A 23,511-nucleotide genomic window follows, 5' to 3' on the forward strand; every position below is an offset into this window, starting at 1 on the left:
TGTAGAAAAGGTGACCTGTGACGTAATTCCTAGTTCTATAACTGTCCTTCTTTTGAATCTGTTCAGATCGTATGGGAGGCATTTTTAATCTGTTGAAATTTGTTCATTGCCCTCTGTTCAGTGTGTGTGATTTCCATGTATGCAACTTGGTTGAAAGGTTTTTGGGTGTAAGAAGTTTGCAGACGACCCAGAGAGACAGGATATATGCACGCGATGCCTAAAGCAATAGCTTGTCATTTACCAGAGCCATAAGCCTGATCCTGGATGCTGCTGGTTCCTGCTGGGTCATAGACAGAGTCTCCACAAGCCAGGGACACTCCTGGGGGTGCCTGGCTCTCCTCCGTGGTCTGGAAGCCCTGAGCAGCTGCGCTGATGGCTCAGCACCGAGCCCCCCTACCCACCCGCTCTTCTCCGCCCAACAGAGGGTGTTCCGAGCTCTGCCGGATCCCCATGGTGGAGTACAAATTGGACAGCGAGGGTACCCCGTGCGAGTACAAGACGCCCTTCCGGAGGAACACCACGTGGCACCGCGTGCCCACCCCGGCCCTGCAGCCCCTGGCCCGGGCCTCCCCCGTGCCCGGCACGCCCGACCGACTGCCGTGCCAGCAGCTGCTCCAGCAGGCCCAGGCTGCCATCCCTCGGAGCACCTCCTTCGACCGGAAGCTGCCGGATGGCACCAGGTAAGGCCTTTCCTCCGGGACCGCCCTTGCGAAACTCTGGGGCTTAAACTTGACATTACAGGGAGGACCTCCTTTCTTGGCTTGTTTCCGAGTTCACTTGGTCTGCACCAGCTGGCAGGAGGGGTGTCAGGGCAGGCCCCGGATGTGCTCGTGCTTGGGATCCGTCTCATACCTCACCCAACGGGGCTGCCCCAGGCCGGCCCACCGGGGCCGCGCCTTCCCCTCTCCTGGTCCTCCCGGTCACCCTGCTCCTTACACCCGGACAAGACATCCGAGAAGGGATTCTTCTTAGATATGTGCAGGTGGTTTTGAGTATAAATAAAACTGCAGAATCAGTGACCAAATCCCATCATCCTGATGTGTATAGTATTTTAAGAGGTCCCAAGATCATTAGCATTTCCATGCTTTTTTTTTTCTTATTTTAAGCAAACCGAGTGAAGTTTAAAATTAATTTTTCTTTTTTTTTTTTAAAGGTTTATCTATTTATTTTAGAGAGAAAGAGTAGGGAGAGGGGCAGAGGGAGAGAATCTTCAAGCAGACTCCCCACTGAGCAGGGAGCCCACGTGGGGCTCAACCTCACAACCCTGAGACCATGACCTGAGCCGAAACCGAGAGTTGGACACTCAAATGACCAAGCCACCCAGATGCCCCTAAAATTAATTTTTCAATGAGAAGATGCTCTTGTTTAAAAGTGCATGTGTGGCATTAGAAGCTGGTGAGAATTTGGGGGGCGTAATTCATAGTAGGTAGTTTTAAGTGAATGAAATGGTAAATACATCTTGTTAATTGCAGCTGCTTTTTATTTTCGCTTTTTTGTAACTTATGGGCCATGGAGACGCAGTGAGTTTCCGCAAACTGGTTTGCCAGGCTCTGGTCTCCTAAAGCGTTGGCAGCACGGGCGCTGGGCCAGGCTGCTGACCCGGTGGCTGCTCACCGCGGCTATTACTCACACTCTCTCCCCCTCCGATTTCCTCATCTGATAAATAAGCTTAGTAATAGTAGAGACCTCTGCAGAGCATTACGAAGGTGGACTCAGTATTTGCAAACTGCTTCCGGAACCATTCACGGCACGTAGTAAGGCTGTATAGGATTACCAACAGTAAGATTAAAACGTGAGGTCTTTCTCTGCTTTCTCCAGTCTGTTCTTGACAGGTCAAATGCAGAAACGGCATTCCTTTAACTTGACATTAAATCATCTTGGCTCTGGGTCTCCTTTCCCAGAGGTCCGCTGAGTTTATAAACTCCCCATATTCAAAGAAGCACACATAGGTAGCTCACAGGAGGGGTCTGCGGAGTCCGCAGAGCCTCCCTTAGTAAAGTAAAATTTAGTGAATTATAGGGGGGATTTAAAAAAAAAAAGACCTAGAGGGTTCTAGCAGCAAAATGGAAACTTGGCAAGCCCGTCTTTATCAAATGGGTTCTCATGAGTATTACTTATTTCTGTGTCTGAAATAAATAGGATTGCATCCAATGGATGTGTGAAAATAAATGGTTTTGACAAATTTAGAGTTCTGTCTCTGCATGGGTTTTAAATACAAGACGAAAACATGCCTTGCGTTAAGTTTTCATTGAGCAAGTAATAGTAACGTTTTCGTAATTCTGGATTCTGGTGGGTTCTATCGTGGTTCTTCCATATTTCACGGAGTCATCACGGAGCTTTAAATCTCCAGAGAGTGACGGCTTATTCCTGCCCCATCCCTTTCCTGTAATAAGCTGCCAACCGTGAGCCACCCGCTGTCTCTGGCATCTCCCGTTCTTGGTCTGTCGGTCCAAAGTGCATTCCGTTTCATTCTGCGATGTGTATTTATTTCTTCCTTTCCTTTGTTGCTGTCAAATGAGTTTATTAGTAAAGAGGGACGGGCCGGGTCCCCACGTGGACACCCCGCAGATACGTTGCTACCCTGTTAATGATTCTAGTCACCATTTCAGAAGTTCGCCCAGCAACCAGTCATCCTCCAGCGACCCCGGGCCTGGCAGCAGCGGACCCTGGAGACCACAAGCGGCGTATGACGGGTACTGTTCAGTCCTCCCTCATTACTGGCCCCTGGGAGGGACCTGGTCAGGGGCTCGCACAGAAGCATTTACCGTGTGCTTGCTGTATACGAAGCCATTTGGGGGATGAAAAAATGGCAGACAGGCTTTTAATAAGTCCCTGTCCAGGCCAGAAAGCTCATCGTTCCTATGCACATAGAGCTTGTTTGTCTGTTTTCGGAGCCTGCCTGTTTTTTTCATGTGAATAAGGAAAGTCGTTCTGAAAAATGAAGGATTTGGGGACTCTACAGTCAGTACCCCTTGGGAGTTGTCCCCTCGCTTAAACTGCTGACGAGGGATAAATTCACAGCCTCTCTGGGAAGTGCATCTTCTCCGAAACACGGACCCAGATCGGAAAAGGCAGGTTTAGCATTTGGCCGTCTTTTCATGCCTCCTGTTTGAGAACAGCAGAAGGTGCCTCATACATCCGGCTGAGGACCGTCCCTTGGAGTGTGTGCCTGAGTGTCATGTCCAAGAGCCAGCAGCTCAGGTACAGCCTGAGGACACTTGGGGACACAGAGATGCTGAACTGACAGATGTAGCAACTCACGAGAAACCTTCACAACTTCTGGGAGGAGAAGGTGCTCCCGGCCACATTATTGCCCTATATTGCTTTTAATTGGGTCTGGAGACGAGAGAATGGCCAGGTCAGACGAGAAGGGTCTCCCACGGGTACAGCAGCTTTCTGTTACCACTCTCCCAGGTGCAGAGGGAGACGTCTCTTCCTGGATCCCACTTCCCTCTGGTCTGGGCTTAGAAGTGGATATTTGCAGTCAGTTACATGTGTGTCCCTTCCTTAGGTAGTCGATGGAGTTCTTAAAAAGAACTTGACGTTTTTCTCAGTCGAGTTGCATTTGGAAAGTGGAAGGGATTTTTTTTTTTTTTTTCTATCAGTGGAAAAACCATCCCTGTCTTTCTTTTGCAAACAAGGATCTGTCATGGAATCCTGTAGGAGTCACTTGGTGATAGGAAGAACTTTCCTGGGATTTCTTTCCTTTTTAAGATTGTATTGACCTATGTGGGGTTTTCATAAAACGGAGTCCACCTAGATGTCATCTCAAGCCAATCAATGGACTTTCTTTTCCTTAAAAAATTGGACATAAGGAAGTATCAGGGCCCAAGAGAAAATAAAACGAAACGAAACCGTAGCAGTGAGCTCCTCCTTGGCTTCCTGGGGACAGGACAGCTCCTCTGACCCTGGACAGCTCTCCAGCCTCCTGGGATCAACAGCCCTTTTGTGTCTACACGTGGCTGTCACCCAGATGCCTCTGTTGAGCCAGGGGGGAAACGAGAGTCCCCGGTTCCAGGTGCTGAAGCTTCCCTGGCAGGGTTGGGCCGGCAGACAGTGGCCCTTCCGTTTGCCAAAAGCAGCCTCTGCTGCGGGGCTTCCCTGGGACAGGCCCGGCGGGAGCAGCACAGGGGGCGGGGGACGCACGGGGTTGGGGGGTGCACCCAGGGGACACCCGGCGAGCAGGCCACTCAGCTCTGTGCTCTTTGCAGATGCCACTCTCCTCTGCTGCTCGAGCACCAGGGCGCGGGCCCTTTGGAGTGTGAAGGAGCCAGGGAGCGAGAGGACAGCCTAGACGGAAGCAGGCACCTGGGTAATGAGACTCGCGGCTCCGCAGCTGCCCAGCCCTTCTGTCCTGCTCCCTCTTTCCTCCCATTTGTCCTTCATTCCTGCCTTCATCCCGTTGGTCAGCACTGTCCTGCCACAATGCCCGTGCGGTTCGTGGGGGATGTGGTCTTGGGTCACGGTACTGGTGGTACCGACGGAAATGGAACATGAGCTTTATGTGAGTTGTTTTGTGGACGCTCAGGGGATATCCACTGGTGAGACCAGAATGTTCCAGAACCACAGTCCTGTTCATTTCCCCCAGACCATTTCGTCGTCCGGCGTCTGTGATTGCTTTGCTCTTTTGTCAACACAACAAATTAGATATTCAGCTCTTCTCTTCTTCATGTGACAGAAACCAAATGGCATGGCCCGCCCTCCAAAGTCCTGAGTTCCTATAAAGAAAGAGCCCTGCAGAAGGACGGCAGTTGCAAGGACTCTCCCAATAAGCTCTCCCACGTAAGTCCCCCCTTCGCGGGCTACCCTCTCGCGTGGCCGTACTGAGCCATCTCTGCACACAGCAGGAGCCGTTCTGGCAGGGACTTTCAGTAGAGGCGAGATAAAAATAAAGAAAGACGTTAAGTTCCTTTTTTTTCCTCCTTGATTTATAAAGAACCTCCAAGAAAGGCCACACCATAAATTATTGGCAAAACCAAGATTATATCCTCAGCCTTTTGATCCTTGGTACCCAGTGTAATAGTTACTAAATCAGACTCCTGTTTTTAATCTGTGAACGGTTCACTCCCTTGTGGGCATTACCTGGTGGGCTTGGCCAGAAACCGGGAGGCAGTGTGTTTGTGTGGCCGGAGTGGCTCTGCCCGCAGCTGGCCCCTCACTGTCCAGTTCCTGATGGTCCGCGGTAACGCTGGCAGCTGCTGACTAAGGCGCAGGCTGCGCTCCAGCCATGCCCGGCGCGTGGCTCTCGGTCATTGGCACACGGGGTATCAGTTACTCATTTACTCCTCACCCGCTGGGGCAGCCTCCCAGGCCACCGTCGCTCCACGAGGCACAACTTTCTATCGAACGTGAAAACACGAATTGTGGGTCATTGCCAATAAAGCCAACAGTTTTGAAAACTTGCAGGTGAAGAAATTTTATCATTTGCTAACTTTGTTGCTTCTTCCCCTCTTCTTCAAGAGGTCTTAGCAAGCTCCACAGCCGGGGACTCGGGAACACATGTGACGTTCCTCCCGTTTGTGCTGTGGGGCCCTTGTCTTGAGTCAGCCTTTACAGCAGCCCTAGAATTCCACCTTGACAAGTCTCAGCGCTGGTTTAAGCAAAGGCAGGCAGGGGTGGGAGTAGGCCCGGAGAGTATAGTGTGTGCTGTGAAGGTCAAGGGCAGGGGCATGTGTAGACCTGACAGGGCGACGACGTGAAGAAACTCCAAGGCGCTCGACGGCAGGTCAGGGCACAACTTGTCCTCACGATCCCACCCTTTGCTGGGGCTTCCAAGGTTCCCAGGCTGTGCAGAGCCACCGTGTCTGTAGGGGACCCGTCAGAGGGGACCTCTTTTGTCTTCCGAGGACCGCAGAGAGAGCCCTGCTCATTAGCAACTGGGGCACCCGGTGACTTGGGCTCTCTCAGAGAAGTCACTTGTACTTACAATGCACTTTGTGGCTGCAGGACGTTAGAGGGTATTCTCTTGCTGGGCCCACAGCTTCATCCCCCGAGCTCAGCGCTGGGAGAAGAGAGAAGTGCTAAGTGACAAGACGATATTGTGCTGCTGGGAGTCAAACCCAAGTCCTGTCCACACCCAGGGCTGGCACTGTGATTAGTCACAGGAGAATTTTTTTAAAGATTTTATTTGTTTATCTGACAAACAGAGGTCACAAGTAGGCAGAGAGGCGGTGGGAGGCAGCAGGCTCCCTGCTGAGCAGAGAGCCCAATGTGGGGCTTGATCCCAGGACCCTGAGACCATGACCTGAGCCAAAGGCAGAGGCTCAACCACTGAACCACCAGGCGGCCCAGGAGAATTTTCTTGATAAAAAGCTGCTCTCCCCCCTTTATTTAATTTTCCATGTGCTTTCTCAGTTTGTACAACATGTGCTGGTTATTTTCTGGCTATGACACTGTGGTAATATTTCCGTGCTCCAGGCACAAATAATTGAACAGAGATTTGAGAAGATTCCTATTTAACTTTAAATGAATTATGAGAGGAGTTAGGAATCTGGGACTTCTACATCAAATCAGAATTTTTTTTTTTTTTTTAAAGTGAGTTATCTCCTTGCCTTTCTCCTAGTAGAAAGGGCTCAGGTGCGATCCTCTGGTCTGTAGCTTTGGGGGTCTGGGTGAGACTAACCGTCTTCATAAAGAAGCAAGGAAGGGGCTCTTGTCTGAAGCCTTTCCATTCTTCTTCCCAAGATTGGAGACAAAAGTTGCTCCAGTCACTCCAGCAGCAACACACTCTCCAGTAACACGTCCAGCAACAGCGATGACAAGCACTTTGGGTCTGGGGACCTTATGGACCCGGAGCTGCTGGGGCTGACCTACATCAAGGGGGCCTCCACGGACAGCGGCATCGACACGGCCCCCTGCATGCCCGCCGCCGTCCTGGGCCCCGTGCACCTGGCGGGCAGCAGGTCAGTGATCCACAGCCGGGCCGAGCAGTGGGCTGACTCCGCCGACATCCCGGGGCCCGACGACGAGCCGGCGAAGATGTTCGCGGTGCACAGCTACGCGCCGGCCATCTCGGCGGGCAGCGCGGCCGACGGCAGCATGGGGGACCTCAGCGAGATCTCGTCGCATTCCAGGTCAGTGCCCCGGGGGTGCCCCCGGGTCCCACGGGGGTCGGGGAGGGGCCCGAAATGGGAACAGCGAGGTAGCCTGTCACCGCGCCGCCCAGCCACCGGACTTCTAGTGAAGTGCTGGTATCAGAAGTGTGATCGGGAGATTTGCACAGCAGGCGGCTGTGACTTGACTTCTTCATTCAGCCGCAGAGAGAGCTACACACAGGTAGGAAGTGCTCCAGTCAGGCCACTGACCTCTCTCTCCCAGTTTAATCGGTTCCTACAAGGAACCAATTGTAGGAGAAGTGGACAGAAGCTGGATAGTATTCTGGTTGCAGCGCTGGTAACCTGGGGAAGGGGGTCCGCGTTGTCTGCACGTAGCTCCCTCCGATGAGGGCGGTGCCCGTAGCTTCTGTGTTCCAAAGGCCCCCTTACCAAACGGGGGTACCCGAGGTCTGAGAGTATGTTCAGATCATCAGTTCAGTATTTTTTTTTAATAAAGACTAACTAAATTTACAGGAAGTGTTTTCCAAGTAGATGTTTAACATGAAGTTCGAAGTAGTTTTATACTCTTCCGTGATGTATGTCTGTACAGTGGTTTTAAAACCCCTTGATCATTTGTGATTTCTGCTGTCAGAGACGAGACAGAAATCCGTATTTGTTCAGGGTTGGTGGTGGACAGAAGTTAACCCCTACACACCGACCACCCTAGAATTTCCCTTCTTGTCTGCGAGGCTTCCTAACTCAGCTCCCGGGTACTGTCGGGCTTTTCCCCACAGCCCTTCTCAAGGCCACTCCTGCCCGCCGGAACTTCTCCCTTCCTCCCACAGTCCCTGTGGGGACTTCGTGGGATCTCGGCTTGAAGCCACGAGGGGCAACCCCCTATGCAGCCAGCGGGCAGGGACAGGAGGGATCCGCAGGCCTGTTCTCAAAGCCAACGTGCAGAACGTTTCAGCTCTCTGCCCTGGATGTCAGAGGAGGTCACTTCTGTGAGCCTTGCACATGCGCGTGTATATTCACTGCCGCTGTTGCTCTTTTCTTGTCCTGTGGCTCCCCCTTCATCATTGTCTTACTGACCATCTGTGTCACTTGAGGGCATTCATGTCACAAGTCAAACTCCCCACTAAGCATTTCACACGACATAGGCAGTACTTTAGCTCCTATGATGGAAAGGTCTAGAACCGTCAAGGTTCTTCTGCTTGCAGCTATGTGATAACCCCCCAAGACTGTCAGCTCCCATCTTAAAGCTCCACATGATAGCCCCTGAAGTCTCAGGGGGTGCCTCCTGGTCCAAGATGGCCATGTCACCTGCAGGCCCCCTGAGCCCACACCCCAGTGTCCACAGGAAGAAAGTGTGGCCCTTCTCCAGTTTCAGCCAAAACTCCACCACCGCCATCTCCACATTCCCTCCTCACGTCCTCTTGGCCTTACCACTGTGATAGGGGGTTCCACTGTCTGAGGAAAGCAGTACCCCCCACCTCACTGGGCCCATACCATGAGGTACCGTACCTCATGCAGCTGAGGCGTGGTGAAGACAGCTGCTTTCCCAGAAGAAAATCAGGGTGGTGTTCCACCAGGAGAAGGGGGAGCAGGTGCCAGACAGGGGAATTGTAAGGATCCCCCCACACTCGGTCTCTTGTTGGGGCACGGGCAGCTTAGAATGTGGAGATTATTTTCTAAAATAGATGTTCTTACTACTGTTTACCGGTTCTCTTGAATAGTTTCCCTGGAAATATGTTTAGTGATGAATAACATATAATACAGACGTACTGGCAAGGACTTTGGTTACCTGCATGATTCCTGTCCAACTTCCGGAACACTTGGAAACCGGACATACTATAGAAATCCCCTTAGGATGTTATACCCTCCTAATGTCTTGTTCAGAGTCTATGGTTTGATAAAACAGCTGACTTCAGGATCCCTGGTTAGACAAATGTAATGGGCATCGCAAATAGAATTTTGTAGCACTGTTATGGGAAATTTCTGCGGAAGCCGCTTGGAGGGCACATTCGTTTATAAATAGAGGCAGGGATATTTATAGGCCTTTGAAGGAGATTTTCTTGAATACCTTACCCATTCATTAAATTAATGGGTGATGCTATTAGAAACTATATAAAAGTGGGAGATTGAATTTCTGATTGATTGTGCTTTTTTCTACCACTTGAAACTGAATGTGTGCACAGCTGTTGGGGAGATGATAGATGCTGAGGGGCTGGAATCCTTTACCTCAGGGCTGGGGTTTCCTTGTGGTTCTTAGCGGACAGGGGCTCTGAAGCCGCATTTCAGCTTACACTGTAGGCTTTTGCTCAGTATGAAATTCAGTCATTAAATTGAGTCTTTGAATCCTTCCTCCTGTCTGTCCCCTGACCTGTGTAGGAGGACTAGAGAGAATAAAACTTAAAGTATCTTGAAGTTTTTTAAAATATTTAAAAACTTTAAAGATTGCTATGTGTATGTATGTATAAAATACTTTATCTTGAAGTACTTGAAGCATTAAATATATCATACTTTACATGCAAAATGTTTGCAGTAAGATTTGAAATCTCTGCAGGTTGAGGTAAAAGGAATTTTGCTCTTGAAAATGTCTGTCAGATTCTCCAGACCCTGAAGGGCCAGCGTCCAACTGGTCTCTGCATGTCTGTGACGACAAACCACCAGCCCCCTGCGCTCCTCTCCTGTCTGTGTTCGAGCTGGGGCGTGGTCACCGGGGAGCCGAGGCCTGGTGCCCACGGGCCACACTTGTGACTGGGAGTAGCCCAGGTGGCAGAAGGAGCGAATGAACTCGTTGTAGGGGCTGACCCCAGGGCCGACCTCCCTGGATGAGGTCCCACCCTGGCTGAAATGGTTTGTGCCTTCTGTACATCTCCCGGCACAAGGCTGTAGCTTCCCGGTGCCTTCCTGGGGCATCTCGGAGTCTGGGAGGCACTTGGCCTGTCTTGTGCACTGCGTGCACTTCTCTCCACATGGTGGCCTTGGACTCCTTGGGATATGATGGAGGGCGTACAGGGCAGCGCGCTTGGTAAATGCTTACTGACTGAGCTCACAAACCCGCTGGGGGGTTTCTCTGGAGAAGTGGGAGGCACGTGGGATCCACAGGTCCCGGGTCTAATTTTCAGGAGTGCAGATCACTGCATGGCCTGCTGTGGTACCACCAGCCCTACCAGTCCCAGAGCCCACGCCGTGCTCCCCAGCGGCCATCTGAGAGGAAAGCATGCACAGAGCTGTGTATGTGGTAGGATTCCAGGACTGGGCTGAGGGACACGGGACCGTCAAACTCTTTTAAGACTAGCTTCTGTGGTGGGTGGAGGGGTGCGCGGGAGTCATCCAGAAAGCCGGACAAGCACCGGATGCAGCTTGCTGTCTCTGCTGCTCAGACCTTTAGTTCAGGAACCCCTCCCCTCTTTTTTTTTCCTTGCTGTGAAGGCAGGACACTTAGTAAGCGCCCAGAACCCAAAGCAGGACCATATCAGCCTAACCAAGGTTTTGCAAAGTGCAATGAAGCAAGTGCAGAAAATAATAATAATTTCATGTTCTGGCCTCTCCTACAGAAGGGCTCATGTTAACTCTTGCTTACTATCATTCATGCCCTTTCCTTAGTGGCAGTGACCGGAAGTTGGGGGTGAAACTGGAAAGTAAGAACTTTAGTCTAGAAGGGAAGGATTCATGCAAAGCTTCCTGCCAACATTCTGGAATATCTACCCGTTTCAGGGGAAACCTTTATCATGACGTTTCTGCTCTTAAGCCTAGAGTCCTGCCCTATTGTTCATCAAATCGATCCAGCAAATTTGTTCTTGGAGTTTAAGTTTATTTATTTTCTTTAGTAACCTTTATACCCAGTGTGGGGCTCAAACCCACGACCCCAAGATCTTTTTAGAGTTTCAGGTTAGATTTTTTACTCTTGGGGTACAAGACAATTTTAATCAAGTCTGAATTAGCAAAACAACTTTTGTAAAATGAATGGGAAAGCACATAACCGTTTCTGACTGCTGTCCTTATTCACGGTACATCCTCCAGAGACATCATCTTGATCATTGCAGCAGAGAGTGTGAGCGGCTTACGCAGCATGTTAACCTTCCCAGACCTGGGGAACTCTGAGACTTTAACGGTAAAACATCTCAGGGATAATCAAAGGCTTCAAGGTACATGATACTTCTGAGTAGCTAAAGTCAACGCACAATCCTTCACTGGGCTCCAAATGGAGAAGCTAGTGCCATAAATATTTCTGGGATTAATGTGTGATTCCCTGAGTGTGATCATCATGTTATTACCATGTGAATAACAGTACCCTGTGAATAAAAGAAGGAGAATATCCTTCTTTTTTATGGACTTACTCTGAAATGCGGGAGTATGATGTCATGAAGCATGCAACTGATTCTCAAATGGTTCAGAGAAGAATATATAGACAGAGGAATAATGCAGATATAGCAAGGTATTAACAGTTAGTGGCTGTAGATGAACGATAGATAGGCATTTTGCTACTGTTTTTATACCTTATCCCCAGATCTGAAGTTTTTCAAAAATAAGCAGCTTACGGGGACAACATGTGGGCCTTCAGACTTAATGGCCTGGATGTAGAGCTTTCATTTTGGAAGGTGACTCCCGGGTGTGTACCCAGTAAATGGAAAGAGTTCACTAGCTCCCTTAGTCCTTGCTGCTTCCCTGGGTGGCCCTGGGCCTGGGAAGGCAGGAAGACGTCTCCCCCCAGGGTCTGCAGTCTAGAGCCCAGAACTGAAGTTGCTTTGAGTCCCACGCAGGAATGCCAGACCTTCATAGTTGTAAATGAGTTGTTTTATTTGTTTTGTTCGTGTGTTTAATTTTTCCATTTACCGCAGCGTCTCCAGCTATGTAAACCCTCAAAAATGAGTTGGTTTATTTTGTTACCCTATTTCCTTTTAAACGTTTCTAACAAGTCCATTTTAATAGCCATTCTTAATTTTGGACTTTTTTTTTTTTTTCCCCTACTGCCTGCGTCGAAGGATACTTGCTTGATTATGTAGGTTTTCAGGAAGGTAGGTGCTTCTCAGGGGCTCCGGAATAAGGCTATAGCTCATCCTACCAGGAGGCCTACCCCAATTTAAACATTTACATTTTTTCGTGTTTGTAAAGTAATCCCCTGATCTCTGTTCTTGCTCATTTTTTATAAGACATTCTATTGTCAGTCTTCCTGAAGTAAAAAGGGTCTTTAGGCTTTTATATTTCTGCATGTGGTTCTGCAGTCAGTGGGGAGTCCTTCTGGCCTTAGTTTAATCACTGACTTTAAAAATTTTGTGTTGTTTTGTTTTGGGGTTTGCATCACTTAAATTTTATTTTGTGGCCGTTATAGTGTGCGGTCATATGGCAAACACGCCCACAGCCACCAGATGCAGAATTGGCATTTCTCTGTCAGAAGATCCCTGTGTCCTGCACACCCACAGCCCCTTCCCTTCTTCCTCAGTAGCCACGAACTCGCTTTCCTGATCCTTTCTCCCCTCACATCACCTCGTTGTTTTACTAACTGAATATGTTGTGTTTCTGACCAACGCCATTTTGCCTGTTTATAAACTTCCTTTAAAAATGGAATCACACTTGACGCATTCTTCATGACTTGCTTCTTTCGCTACACGGTGTCTCTGAGGCTAGCCCGAGTTGTTTGTGGGCTTGGTTCATTATTCATGGTGCATCCCCTTTATCCGTTCTTGTTTAATGATTGACCATCTAGTTGGCTACTGATGATCGAGGTGGCGCCATTGGGGACCTACTACGATCAGTCCTCCTGTCCGCACTGCTGCCTGTTTCCAGTCGCACCCATGCAGGGGTCTCTCTGTGGTGTCCACTGAGGAGCGGAATTGCTGGGTCACACACTGTGCCCCGCACGCCTTCGCAGGTCACGCCCCGCCTGCCTTCCAGACTGTCTGACATGCTTTTGGCTCTCCAGCCCGGCCAACACTGGACACTCACTGTCAGATGGTCCTGTGTTTGCCCATGTGGCCAGTGTGCCGTGGTACTCTGTTGCACTTTGTGTTGGCATTTTCCTGGCAGCCACTGAGATTAAGGACCTTCTTTGGGGTTTCCCACCTTTTGAAGCATCAGTATAAATATGTTACTTGTGTTTCTCTCTGATTTTCTTCCAATTGTTTTTTTTTTTTTAAGATTTTATTTATTTATTCAACAGAGAGATCACAAGTAGGCAGAGAGGCAGGCAGAGAGAGAGGGGGAAGCAGGCTCCCTCCTCCAATTGTTTTTAACATGCTTCCAGCCACAGGCATACAGCTTACACATGGGCATCCTTGGCCCCTGGAGGAAGGATGGCTGGGTCTGCCACACTCCCCCAGGGGTAACGCACCATGCCCCCGAATCCGGAGGCATGTCTGCACTGCCGGAATCTGGTTTTATGACAGCTTTTATCTGTTTTTCTCCTCAGTGGTTCACACCATTCAGGAAGCCCCTCAGCTCACTGCTCTAAGAACAGTGGGTCTCTGGATACATCCAAAGTCTACATCGTGTCTCACAGCAGCGCCCAGCAGGTCCCTGGGTCCGTGTCCAAGCCCTACCACAGGCAAGGGTCAGTGAGCAAGTACGTCATCGGCTGGAAGAAGTCGGAGGGCAGCCCGCCGCCTGAGGAACCCGAAGTGGCTGAGTGTCAGGGGTAAGGCGGATGGCAGCTCGGCCCTAGGCAACCTCACACGTTGCGGGAATCGACTAAGCACGTGTGTTTGTACCCCCTCCACAGAAGTATATTTTCTAAAAGGAGTAATCCGGAAACATCTCTGTAAAACTTCTTAAATGTTCACATTTATGTTTCTCTGAGAGTTTTCTCTTTCCTTGACATTTGCATATAAACGCAAAAGAAATCCCTGTTCTTTATTCTTATTTCCAAAAAGCTGCCTGCAGTAGAAGACTCACGGTAATGTGCTATTGATGGTGTGACCCTAGAGCCCGTCTCTAAATAAACAAGTTCAAGGACAATTTGAATTCCCGCAGAGTCCATGAGTGTGTTTCTTTTTTTTTTTTTTTAAAGATTTTATTTATGTATTTGACAGACAGAGATCTACAAGTAGGCAGAGAGGCAGGGAGAGAGAGAGGGGAGGAAGCAGGCTCCCTGCTGGGCAGAGAGCCCAATGTGGGGCTCAATCCCAGGACCCTGGGATGGTGACCCAAGCCAAAGGCAGAGGCTTAACCCACTGAGCCACCCAGGTGCCCCTCCATGAGTGTGTTTCTTAAATTTGTTGTGTAAGTGACATCATCAAAGGAAATGTAGTTTACCTAATTTTAACATGACTTTGGCTTCCCTTTCAGTTGTTAGGTTTTATGGGGACAGGCAGGGAGGGATGTTATGTACCTGTTTGAAAAAAGAAAAATAAAACAACAACAACAACAAAAAAAACCACTGATAATCCGCTTGACAGGACATATGGAAATTATGCTGCTGTCTCTTTGAAGAGACAGATAAAGAAATCACACTTCAAGGATGCAAAGCAAGGCCGGTCAGAGCTATTTCTCTATTCGCTGGCTTATTTTTAAAAGGACAGCCTTAAGAAAAAAAAAAAAAAAAAAAACCTCCCATGCACCAGATTATGAGGTCCCCGTGTTCAGCTGTGTCCCCATGTCCCATCAGCACCAGGACACCTGGAGGGTGCCCTGGGGGCTGCGGTGACTTTCAGAGAGCTCCTCTAGATTTTAAGCTAGGTTGGTAAATTAGTATCACTTTTTCCATTGAAGAATGATCCCACTTCTTAAATAGGGAGAACCTGACACTGCTTTCTCAATTAAAAATCATTTTAGTGCTGAAACAGAACAATCTTTTTGTTAAAACACACACACACACACACAAACCATCATGTCAGTAGTTGCAGATGAGTTATTTAGAAAGGAATTTTGTGGTGATAACCACATTTTTTTTACCATAAATGCAAATCCCTAATGATAACACTGGTATTTCTGCCTCTTTAATACATCCCAAGCCTTTTAAGTTCTGTGCAGAAGCTCTGTCGGAGGGGAGTGCTCTTGAAGAGTTGGGAAAGGGTGACAGGTGCCTGTGTGGACGTTCTCTCCAGAACCCCCCAGAGTTTGTGCGTTTTAACACACGGGATTGATGGCACTTTCAGTCAGAGAAGGGCAACCTCAAGGGCATTGTGAGGAAGGGGTCTGCAGATGTGGGTGTCAGGGCATCACACGAGGGCACTGTCCCAGCCAGGTCTCAGTGTGGCGGGCTGTACCCATCCTGTTGGGGGCGGGGGTTAGGCACCTTTCGACCCCAACCAGCTAAGTCAAGGGCTCCTAAAACAAGGAAACACTCTATTTAATGTGGAAGTGATGAATCTCTCACCCCTGCAGACTGAAAACGCAGTGTCCCACCAGATTATGGGATGATGCTCAGAAAGGGATCAGCCACGTTTAGTGTGTTTGTACCCCAGGATTACAGAATATCACTGTCTCATACACAAAATAGAAAACAGGTTATGCTCTCCGGAAGTTCCATGGAATTTGGAAGTTCCCAGTTATCCCTTTAAAACCATACTGTGGAACCCTCACTGATTGAACCTGGCCCACCCCAGAAACAAAGCAGCAGCCGCAGGGACTTCCAGATGACCGTTGTTCATTTTGAGTGTGTCCATGTCAGTTTCTTACCACGGTCATTTCCCAGTGAGCTCTCGCCCTGTGACACGACAGCCCTGCTTCTGCAGTAGAGCCGTCTCAGTGAAGGTGACGGCGCCCGCGGCCCTGAACCTCAGACTCCTGGAGCCTGACCTCGCAGGTCGTGCGGCAAGGACAGCTCTCACCTCTGCCCACGGTCCAGCCACCAGCAATTCCCGGTGTCCCCAGGAATGTCTGCTTGCTCAGACTGCACGTCCAGAGCAAACCTGTTAAAGATGACTCCCTGGTTTTCTCCCTGGAAAAGAGCTGAAAACAGAAATTCTCTGAGACAGTCTTTTGTTGTCCGTAAATACATCTTTATATCCTGATAATTAAAGGAGACAGCTGCTTGCTTTACCCAAACAGCTTTGCGGAATCGCTGATAATAAAACATGCTTGGCACACGCCCGCATCGATTACTCTTAAACTTCAGGCTCCCTCGGGTGCCTCTCTCCGTGTTGCCAGGGTGAGATGTGGGGGTGTGGCTGTCCACAAGAGAGAGCCTCTCTCCAGTTTCTAAGAAACACAGGAAGTGTGCCTGCAAAGGACATATGATCATCTCTGATGAATTATTGAAAATGTGTTTTCTGACATGGCCTTTAAAAAAAAAAAAAAAATGAGCTCTATTTTTCTCCCCATCCAGAGCTTCGGGGATCTGATCTCGTTCTGAATTATTCAGAACTCTGACTTTGCAGTTGAGCTCCTTTCACAGATGGAAAATGACGTGGGGGTCTGGCGCAGAGGAGGCGACCATGAACCGACTTAATAATTAAGCTCCGCGCGCGGGAGTCCACGGTTGTCGGGACGGTGGATTTCAATCCTTCAGGCTTCAGGCACTCGACAGGGAGGCTGACCCTGCTCTTAATTTCCCCTCTGGTTTGTTTCCACAGGCTGTATGGCGAGATGGATCTCTTGTCCACAGCGGCTCAGCAGACCGTGGTGGGGGAGGCTGCTTCAGAAACGCAGCACGTGCTGTCCAAGGAAGACTTCCTGAAACTGATGCTTCCTGACAGTCCCCTCGCGGAGGAGGGACGAAGAAAGGTTAGCGAACTTCCGGGAGGCTTTGAAATGACCAGACGCAATGACGTAGGGTCTGAAGAGACTCAGAAGTTTCAGGAACACCCCCCCACCCGCATTCTTTCTCCCTTGTGATTCTGCCTGTTGGTCTGGGCACCACTGACCCTCTTCAGGATTTGTTGTATCGTTTAGCAGAGCGAGCCCGGGAGAGGTCGGAAGGGCAGCTTACTAGCGTGGGTAGAGCGGACAGGGAATCTGGATCTTTTCCCGTCTAATCCCAAGCTTGATCTTGTCCAAATGAAAAAAAAAAAAAAAATCAGGCATTGCCATGTTGATTGTGATCAGGGTAAACAGCAAGTCTGTGAGCTTCTCTCTTCCCTATAATAAAATAATACTGCAATTAACCTAATTGTGTTCTTAGAATAACACTCTAATTAGATACTACCTCAAAGCCGCTTTAATCTAATGCTCCTATAATCATGTTCTGAAGGACCTGCTGGTGTGTGTGAAGAGGGAATCCCAGAAGAAGTCAATCATAATGATTCCCTTTTTTTTTTTTTCCCTAAACTTGTATCCAGCCGTGTATATGGTACTGTTTAAGCTTGGGTGTAGATTGTTGTACGAGAAGTGCAAATAGCTTTTCTTTTTATAGGAATGAACTTCTCCTTGGTATGTGGGTCTTCCCCTCCCCCCTTCTGAGACAAATCACCTTTTCATGGTGTAAATTTAACTTTGTAGTCTCCACGCATCCAGTTACCATTCATCAGTTGGACAGGCCTGACAGAATGGAAGGAACACATACAATAGAAATATTTTTAGCATCCTTGCTGCACTCACAAATGTAAATGTTTAAAAAAAAAAAAAAACTTCTGCATTTGTTTGATGCAAACACTCTGGCTTTTACTGTTGTTTGTATAAAAGGAATGTGGTTCTGTATGCAGAAGCAGAAGTTGGAAAGTCAGATTCTATTTCATTTTTCTTAAGTATTGGACCACTTGCTTCTTGCATAAGAATTTTCCTCACCCTCTGTGGGACGATCATTTCACTGGTTCCTTTAAATCTGGTTATGTAGCTCCATTTTTCAACAATTGTAATGGACTTCTGTGGGTGGTGGCTGTTGAGTAGACAAGATTTTCCTGGACTGATAGCATTTTTCTCAAACCTGTTTGCACGGCCTAGAAAGCGACCATGTTCAAAAGTAGTTTTATTACTATTTAGATGGCCTTGAACCTTCCATGCAGTTGATGGTTACAGAAATTGCCTCCTATGAAAATGTAGTCATTTCGAATTAAAGTCAAGCCAGCGCTCTGTGTGCTTTTGAATAACTATGCCAGAAACTGCAACCTTCTCCAGCTGTGGGAGCTGGTACTGCTCTCAGGTGACAGAGGTTCCATTGAACATTTCAGAACTAATAACACCGTGCATGTCTAATTCATGATAATATTTCTCAGAATGTCAAAGGAGGAAAACATTCAAATCCAATAACTGCACCAGAGCCCTGGTACGTGTGCCTTGATGACCCCCACGCCTGGTTTAGCGTTGCCGAGCTCATGCTGCCCGCGTGTCCACCTAGGGAGAACCCAGAGAGCCGAGTGAGCGAGGGGTGTGTGCCCCCCCCCCAGATTGAGTCCGATCCATTCAGTGCTTTCAACTCTTTCATGTCTGTCTTACCCTTCTCCCGCTACGTTTAAACCCCTAGTTTTCCTTCTACGGGAACCTGTCTCCGCGACGATCGCTCCACCGCACGCTCTCAGACGAGAGCGTGTGCAGCAATCGGAGGGGATCTCCCTTCGGCAGTTCGCGGAGTTCAGTACTGGACCAGGCCCTGCCCAACGACATTCTGTTCAGCACCACCCCGCCCTACCACAGCACGCTGCCTCCCCGGACCCACCCCGCGCCCAGCATGGGGAGCCTGAGAAGTAAGTGCAGGACAGGGGGTGGCGGGGGGTGGGGGTCTTCTGTGGGTGTCGGCTTGTCATGTCGTCTCCTACAGAGGTTTTGGGGGTTTGGTTTATTTTTAAAAATAAATGTATTATTTGGTGTGTCTTCTTTTTATTATTATTATTTTTTTTAATGTGATAAAAAGCACCAGAAAGGACATTTCCTAAAAGTTAAGCAATCCTGGGGCACATAGGTGGCTCGGTCAGTGAAACAATTGCCTTCAGCTCAGGTCACCATCTCAGTGTCCCGGGGTCAGTCCATGCATCGGGCTCCCTACTCAGCAGTGAGCCCATTTCTCCCTCTGCCGCTGCCTCTCCCCTTCCCCATGTGTTCTCTCCAATAAATAAAATCTTTTTTAAAAAAGTTACACAATACTACCTGTTTTGAAGAATATAGAAAACCTTGTGTTAAACATTCTTCTCAAGTAGTGATCGTATGGATATATACATAGATTTATCTGTTAGCAATTACACTCATAAAAAGTATCTCAAGACCTGATTTTATAAAGAAAAACCTATGGTACAGGAGGTGGATATCCTGGTGGACAGCAAGCAAGCTTGGGAACTTTCTATTTTTGTTTCTTCTTGATACTACATTTTCCGGTGGCGGTCAAGGTGGTAGACGGCGTCAGGAGACCCTGGTCTCCTCTCGAGCATGTCCTGGTGCTCGTCCCTCGGCTCCCCGCATCCAGTTGACTCCGGGTTACTGCTCTCGGACTGACTAGGCAATTTCTGCGTGATTTTCCTTTACACCTGGAAATCTTTGATATTTACATAGTGTCCGTTTCTTATTAATGTGTCAGAGTTTAAGAGTGATAATTTTTTTTTAACACTGGCTTTATAAATTCCTTCTTTTTCAGAGTTTAATTTATAGTGTACAGGAAGAATGAGGATTTAATCACAAATATATTCATTATCGGGGGGGTTTTTGGTTTCATCATCATAAAGCATTATCTTTAGAACCAATTTAAACTTCATCACACACTTAGAAGTCTCAGGCTAAATGAAAGAAAAGTCCTAATAATGTTTCTTCTGATGTTTCACCTAATTGGAAATGAACCTTGTCTCATAAAATCTTAATCTATTTCTTTAAGTAACATAATATCCTACCTATTATAACGAGTCCATTTGCCTAAATTGAAGAAACCTTTAAACCCCTTCTTGACAACCGTGTGGAAGGTCAGACCCATCCTAATGCTCTAATAATCCTCTAAATGTTTTTCCTTTTTTGTAAATAGGTTAACTTTAATGTCCTCTTGAAGGCCTTCATAAAATCAGTGAAACTATTTTCTTGCAAATGTGGGTTTTTTTCATTTAAGATGCTTGATATGCTGCGTGGTCATGAACTCATCGGTAGCCTTTGTGTTGCTGTAATTCTCCCGTTGTCCTCCTACCCTTTGCTTGCTTCCATAGGAAAGATATGTATCCTTTGTTTATTTTTAGCTCTCCTTTTTTTTTTTTTTAAGATTTTATTTATTTATTTGACAGAGAGAGATCACAAGTAGGCAGAGAGGCAGGCAGAGAGAGAGGGGACGAAGCAGGCTCCCCGCAGAGCAGAAAGCCAATTTGGGACTCAATCCCAGGACCCTTAGATCATGACCTGAGCCAAAGGCAGAGGCTTAACCCACTGAGCTACCCAGGCGCCCTTCTTTTTCTTTTTTTAGCTTTTTTTTTTTTTAATGATTTTTTTTTTTAAAGCAGTTTAAGGTTCACAGCAAGATTTAGCGGGAGGCTCAGGGAGTTCCCATACACCCCTGTCCCCACACGGGCACGACCTCCCTCCCAATCAACATCCGTCAGCAAGATACATTTGCTGGAGTCCGCAAACCCACAGTGATACATTATTATCTTGGAGCTCGTAGTTTACATTAGGATTCCCTCTTGGTGCTGTACATCCTGAGGGTAAAATGACATGTATCCGCAATTACAGTATCATCCAGAATAATTTCACTTCACCTAAAAATCCTCTGTGCTTTGTCTATTCGTCTCTCCCTCCCCCATACCCCTGGCAACCGCTGATCCTTTTACAGTACCCATTTGCTTGCCTTTTCCAGAATGTCATAGAGTTCTATGGAATCCTACAGTATGTCTTCTTTCCAGACTGGCTCTTTCCTTTGTGTGTTTTCATGGCTTGAGAGCTTGCTTCTCTTTAGTGCTGAGTAATATCCCATCGTCTGGATGGACCGCAGCTTATCTGTCCCTCCGCCAACTTAAGGACTGCGTCCTTTCTTGGTATTTTCGAAGTGTGAACACGAGTAGGATGTGTTACTTATTCACTGTCTGAGTTCAGAACCACTGTACTAGTCCTTGTGGTCCATTTCTCTGGGAAAAGCAGTGAGCAGTGAGTGAAACCTCTGGCCAGGAGGCTTCTCCAGCTTACTTTAGCAGCTCCTCGGGAAAAGCCCTCTTGGTTCAATGAGTAAAATGACAAAATGTCAACAAGGAAGCGGGCAGTAATTTGTGTTGATGTGTCTGACTCCCACATTCACCTGCGTGAATTCACCTTTCTTTTCATCTCCTGGACAGATGGTAGCCATCCTTCCCTGTCTTTGGTTTCGGGCCACTCAGCAGAGCTGTGGTGAGAAGATCTCACTCTTGGAGAATAGTTTAAAACTGAAACAACAGAAGTCTAGTAAGCAAGAAACAAGGACTCCTAGAGGTTGTCCGGGTGCTTCTCTTAGTTTCTCAGAGACTTAGCTTCATGGGAATGCTTGGAGGAGAGGTCAGTTCTGTCCAGCTTTGGGCACTGGATGGAGCCGGGTGCAAACAGCTAGACAGAAACTCAGGAGGCATCAGTGTTCTTCTGTGAAGCTTGAAACCTTGAGCCCTCCTGCATGGTATCCTCAGAGAGGCAGTCTGTCCCCGGTAGAGACTCCGTCCTAATTTGGGGGAAGAATAGTGCAGGGAAAGGGTCAGCAGCTTCATCTCCTGACAGCGAACATTCTGCAGCCTTTCTGAGGGTATCAGTGACAATAATCACAGGCTTCTCATTCAGATATTTTTAGCTGGTGAATGTCCCAAATTTGAACCTGTCTCAGAGCCTTTCTTCTCTAGAGACTGAGGTCTTGATTCAACCTGGTGAGACTGGTACATCACAAACACATTTTGGATGTGATTCATGCCATGATTCATGTATATGTCCTGTGAAGTCGCTGAAATGTGCTGTGTCATTGTGTCTTCTACTTGGAGTTGTGAAACCATGACCTGATCAAGCAATTGAAAATAATTCTGAAGTGTTTGTGCATTGCATGTGGGGCCTTTGTTTTCCTTATTAATAGACTTCAGAACAAAATTTAGTCAGTGGCCCAGATTTTTAAAAAATGGGAAGTGGCCCTTCGGACACACAGTTCACAGGCCAGAGAACCGGTGATCTTGAAAAGCATTCCCCGTATCCTTTTCCTCCTTGACCATTTGGGCACCTGGCTTGATTCAGTACAGTTCCGAGCACGGCAGGTTCCCATCATGTTTAAAGAGAATTCCTGATTTTCTTCTCATTTATTTTTCATTTTTCTCTTGGTAAATGTTTATTATAAAAACTCTGCCATTTTAAGTACTTTTTTACAAAGAAGGCTGTGAATGTAATTTTAAGACCATAACAAGACCTACCAATAATCTCAGATCTGCAAAATGTCAGAAGAGACTATAACTTAAAGAGTACTACCAAAGGTTGATTAAAAACATCCGTCTTCAGTATTAGACGATATTTGAAATGGGACGAGAACCTTCCGAAGGGTAATATGAAGGCCTTGTTTATGTAAATATTATTGCCTACTAAGAAGGCTCACATCCTTCGTGTTCCCCTCCCAAAACTGTTGCTGTTCCCCTGATTTTTTTTTTTCCTTTTTTTAATTCTTTCTCTTTCTCTTTTATTTCAATTCCGGTATCGTCAACATACAATACTGTATTAGTTTCAGGTGTACAATGTAATGATTAAACAATTCTGTACTTTACTCAGTGCTCATCAGTATAAGTATGCCCGCAATCCCGTCACCTGTTTCACTCATCCCCCAGCCACCTCCCCTCTGGACCATCCGTTTGTTCTCTATAATTAAGAGTCTATTTTTCAGTGTGTCTTTTTATTGTTTCTTTTGTTATCTATCTTAGATTCCATGTATGAGTGAAATCATATTGTGTTTTCCTGTGACTTGTTTCGCTTAGCATTATACTCTCTAGATCATCCACATTGTTGCTTATGGCAAGATTTCATCCTTCTTTATGACCAGATAATATTTCCTGTGTGTATGTATAAACACACACACACACACACACACCCCACATTGTCTATCCGTTCATCACTTGGGCTGCTTCCATAGTTTGGCTGTTGTAAATAGTGCTGCTTTAAACATACAGGTGCATGTATCCCTTCAAATTAGTGTTTTCATACTCTTTGGGTAATTATCCAATAGTGTAATTACTGGGTGATATGGAGGTTCTATTTCTAGTTTTTGAGGACCTTCCATACTGTGTTCTACAGTGGCTGCACCAGTTTGCATTCCCACCAATAATGCATGAGGGTTTCTTTTTCTGCACACCCTTATCAACACTTGTTGTTTCTTGTGTTTTTTATATTAACCACTCTGATAGGTATGAGGTGATCTCTCATTGTGGTTTTAATTTGCATTTCCCTGATGATGAGTGGCGTTGAGCATCTTTCCATGTGTCTCTTGGCCATCTGGATGCCATTTTAGGAGAAATGTCTGTTCATGTCTTGGTTTTTCGATACTGAGTTGTATACATTCTTTATATATTTGGGGTACTAATCCTTTATCAGGTAATGTTGTTTGCCAAGTATCTTCTCCCATTCAGTAGGTTGTCTTTTAGTTTTGTTGATTCTTCCCCTGCTTTGCAGAAGCTTTTTACTTTGGTGTAGTCCTAATAGTTCATTTGTTTTG

The 23,511-nt window shown here is 47.4% G+C and overlaps 1 protein-coding gene across 5 annotated transcripts in view; it reads left to right on the top strand.

Moving 5' to 3' along the window:
- The window catches only part of SIPA1L2 (signal induced proliferation associated 1 like 2), a 214,622-nt gene that overhangs the window by 170,263 nt on the left and 20,848 nt on the right, over positions 1–23,511 (top strand). For all 5 annotated transcript variants that reach the window (XM_059397313.1, XM_059397314.1, XM_059397310.1 and 2 more), the window contains 8 exons: positions 423–680; positions 2,610–2,693; positions 4,212–4,312; positions 4,679–4,782; positions 6,685–7,073; positions 13,450–13,674; positions 16,553–16,703; positions 18,379–18,598. In XM_059397313.1, the coding sequence (XP_059253296.1) occupies positions 423–680; positions 2,610–2,693; positions 4,212–4,312; positions 4,679–4,782; positions 6,685–7,073; positions 13,450–13,674; positions 16,553–16,703; positions 18,379–18,598 (1,532 nt within the window). The remainder of the gene's footprint in view (positions 1–422; positions 681–2,609; positions 2,694–4,211; positions 4,313–4,678; positions 4,783–6,684; positions 7,074–13,449; positions 13,675–16,552; positions 16,704–18,378; positions 18,599–23,511) is intronic.

Source organism: Mustela nigripes, chromosome 4, assembly GCF_022355385.1.
Source record: "Mustela nigripes isolate SB6536 chromosome 4, MUSNIG.SB6536, whole genome shotgun sequence".
Taxonomy (NCBI): domain Eukaryota; kingdom Metazoa; phylum Chordata; class Mammalia; order Carnivora; family Mustelidae; genus Mustela; species Mustela nigripes.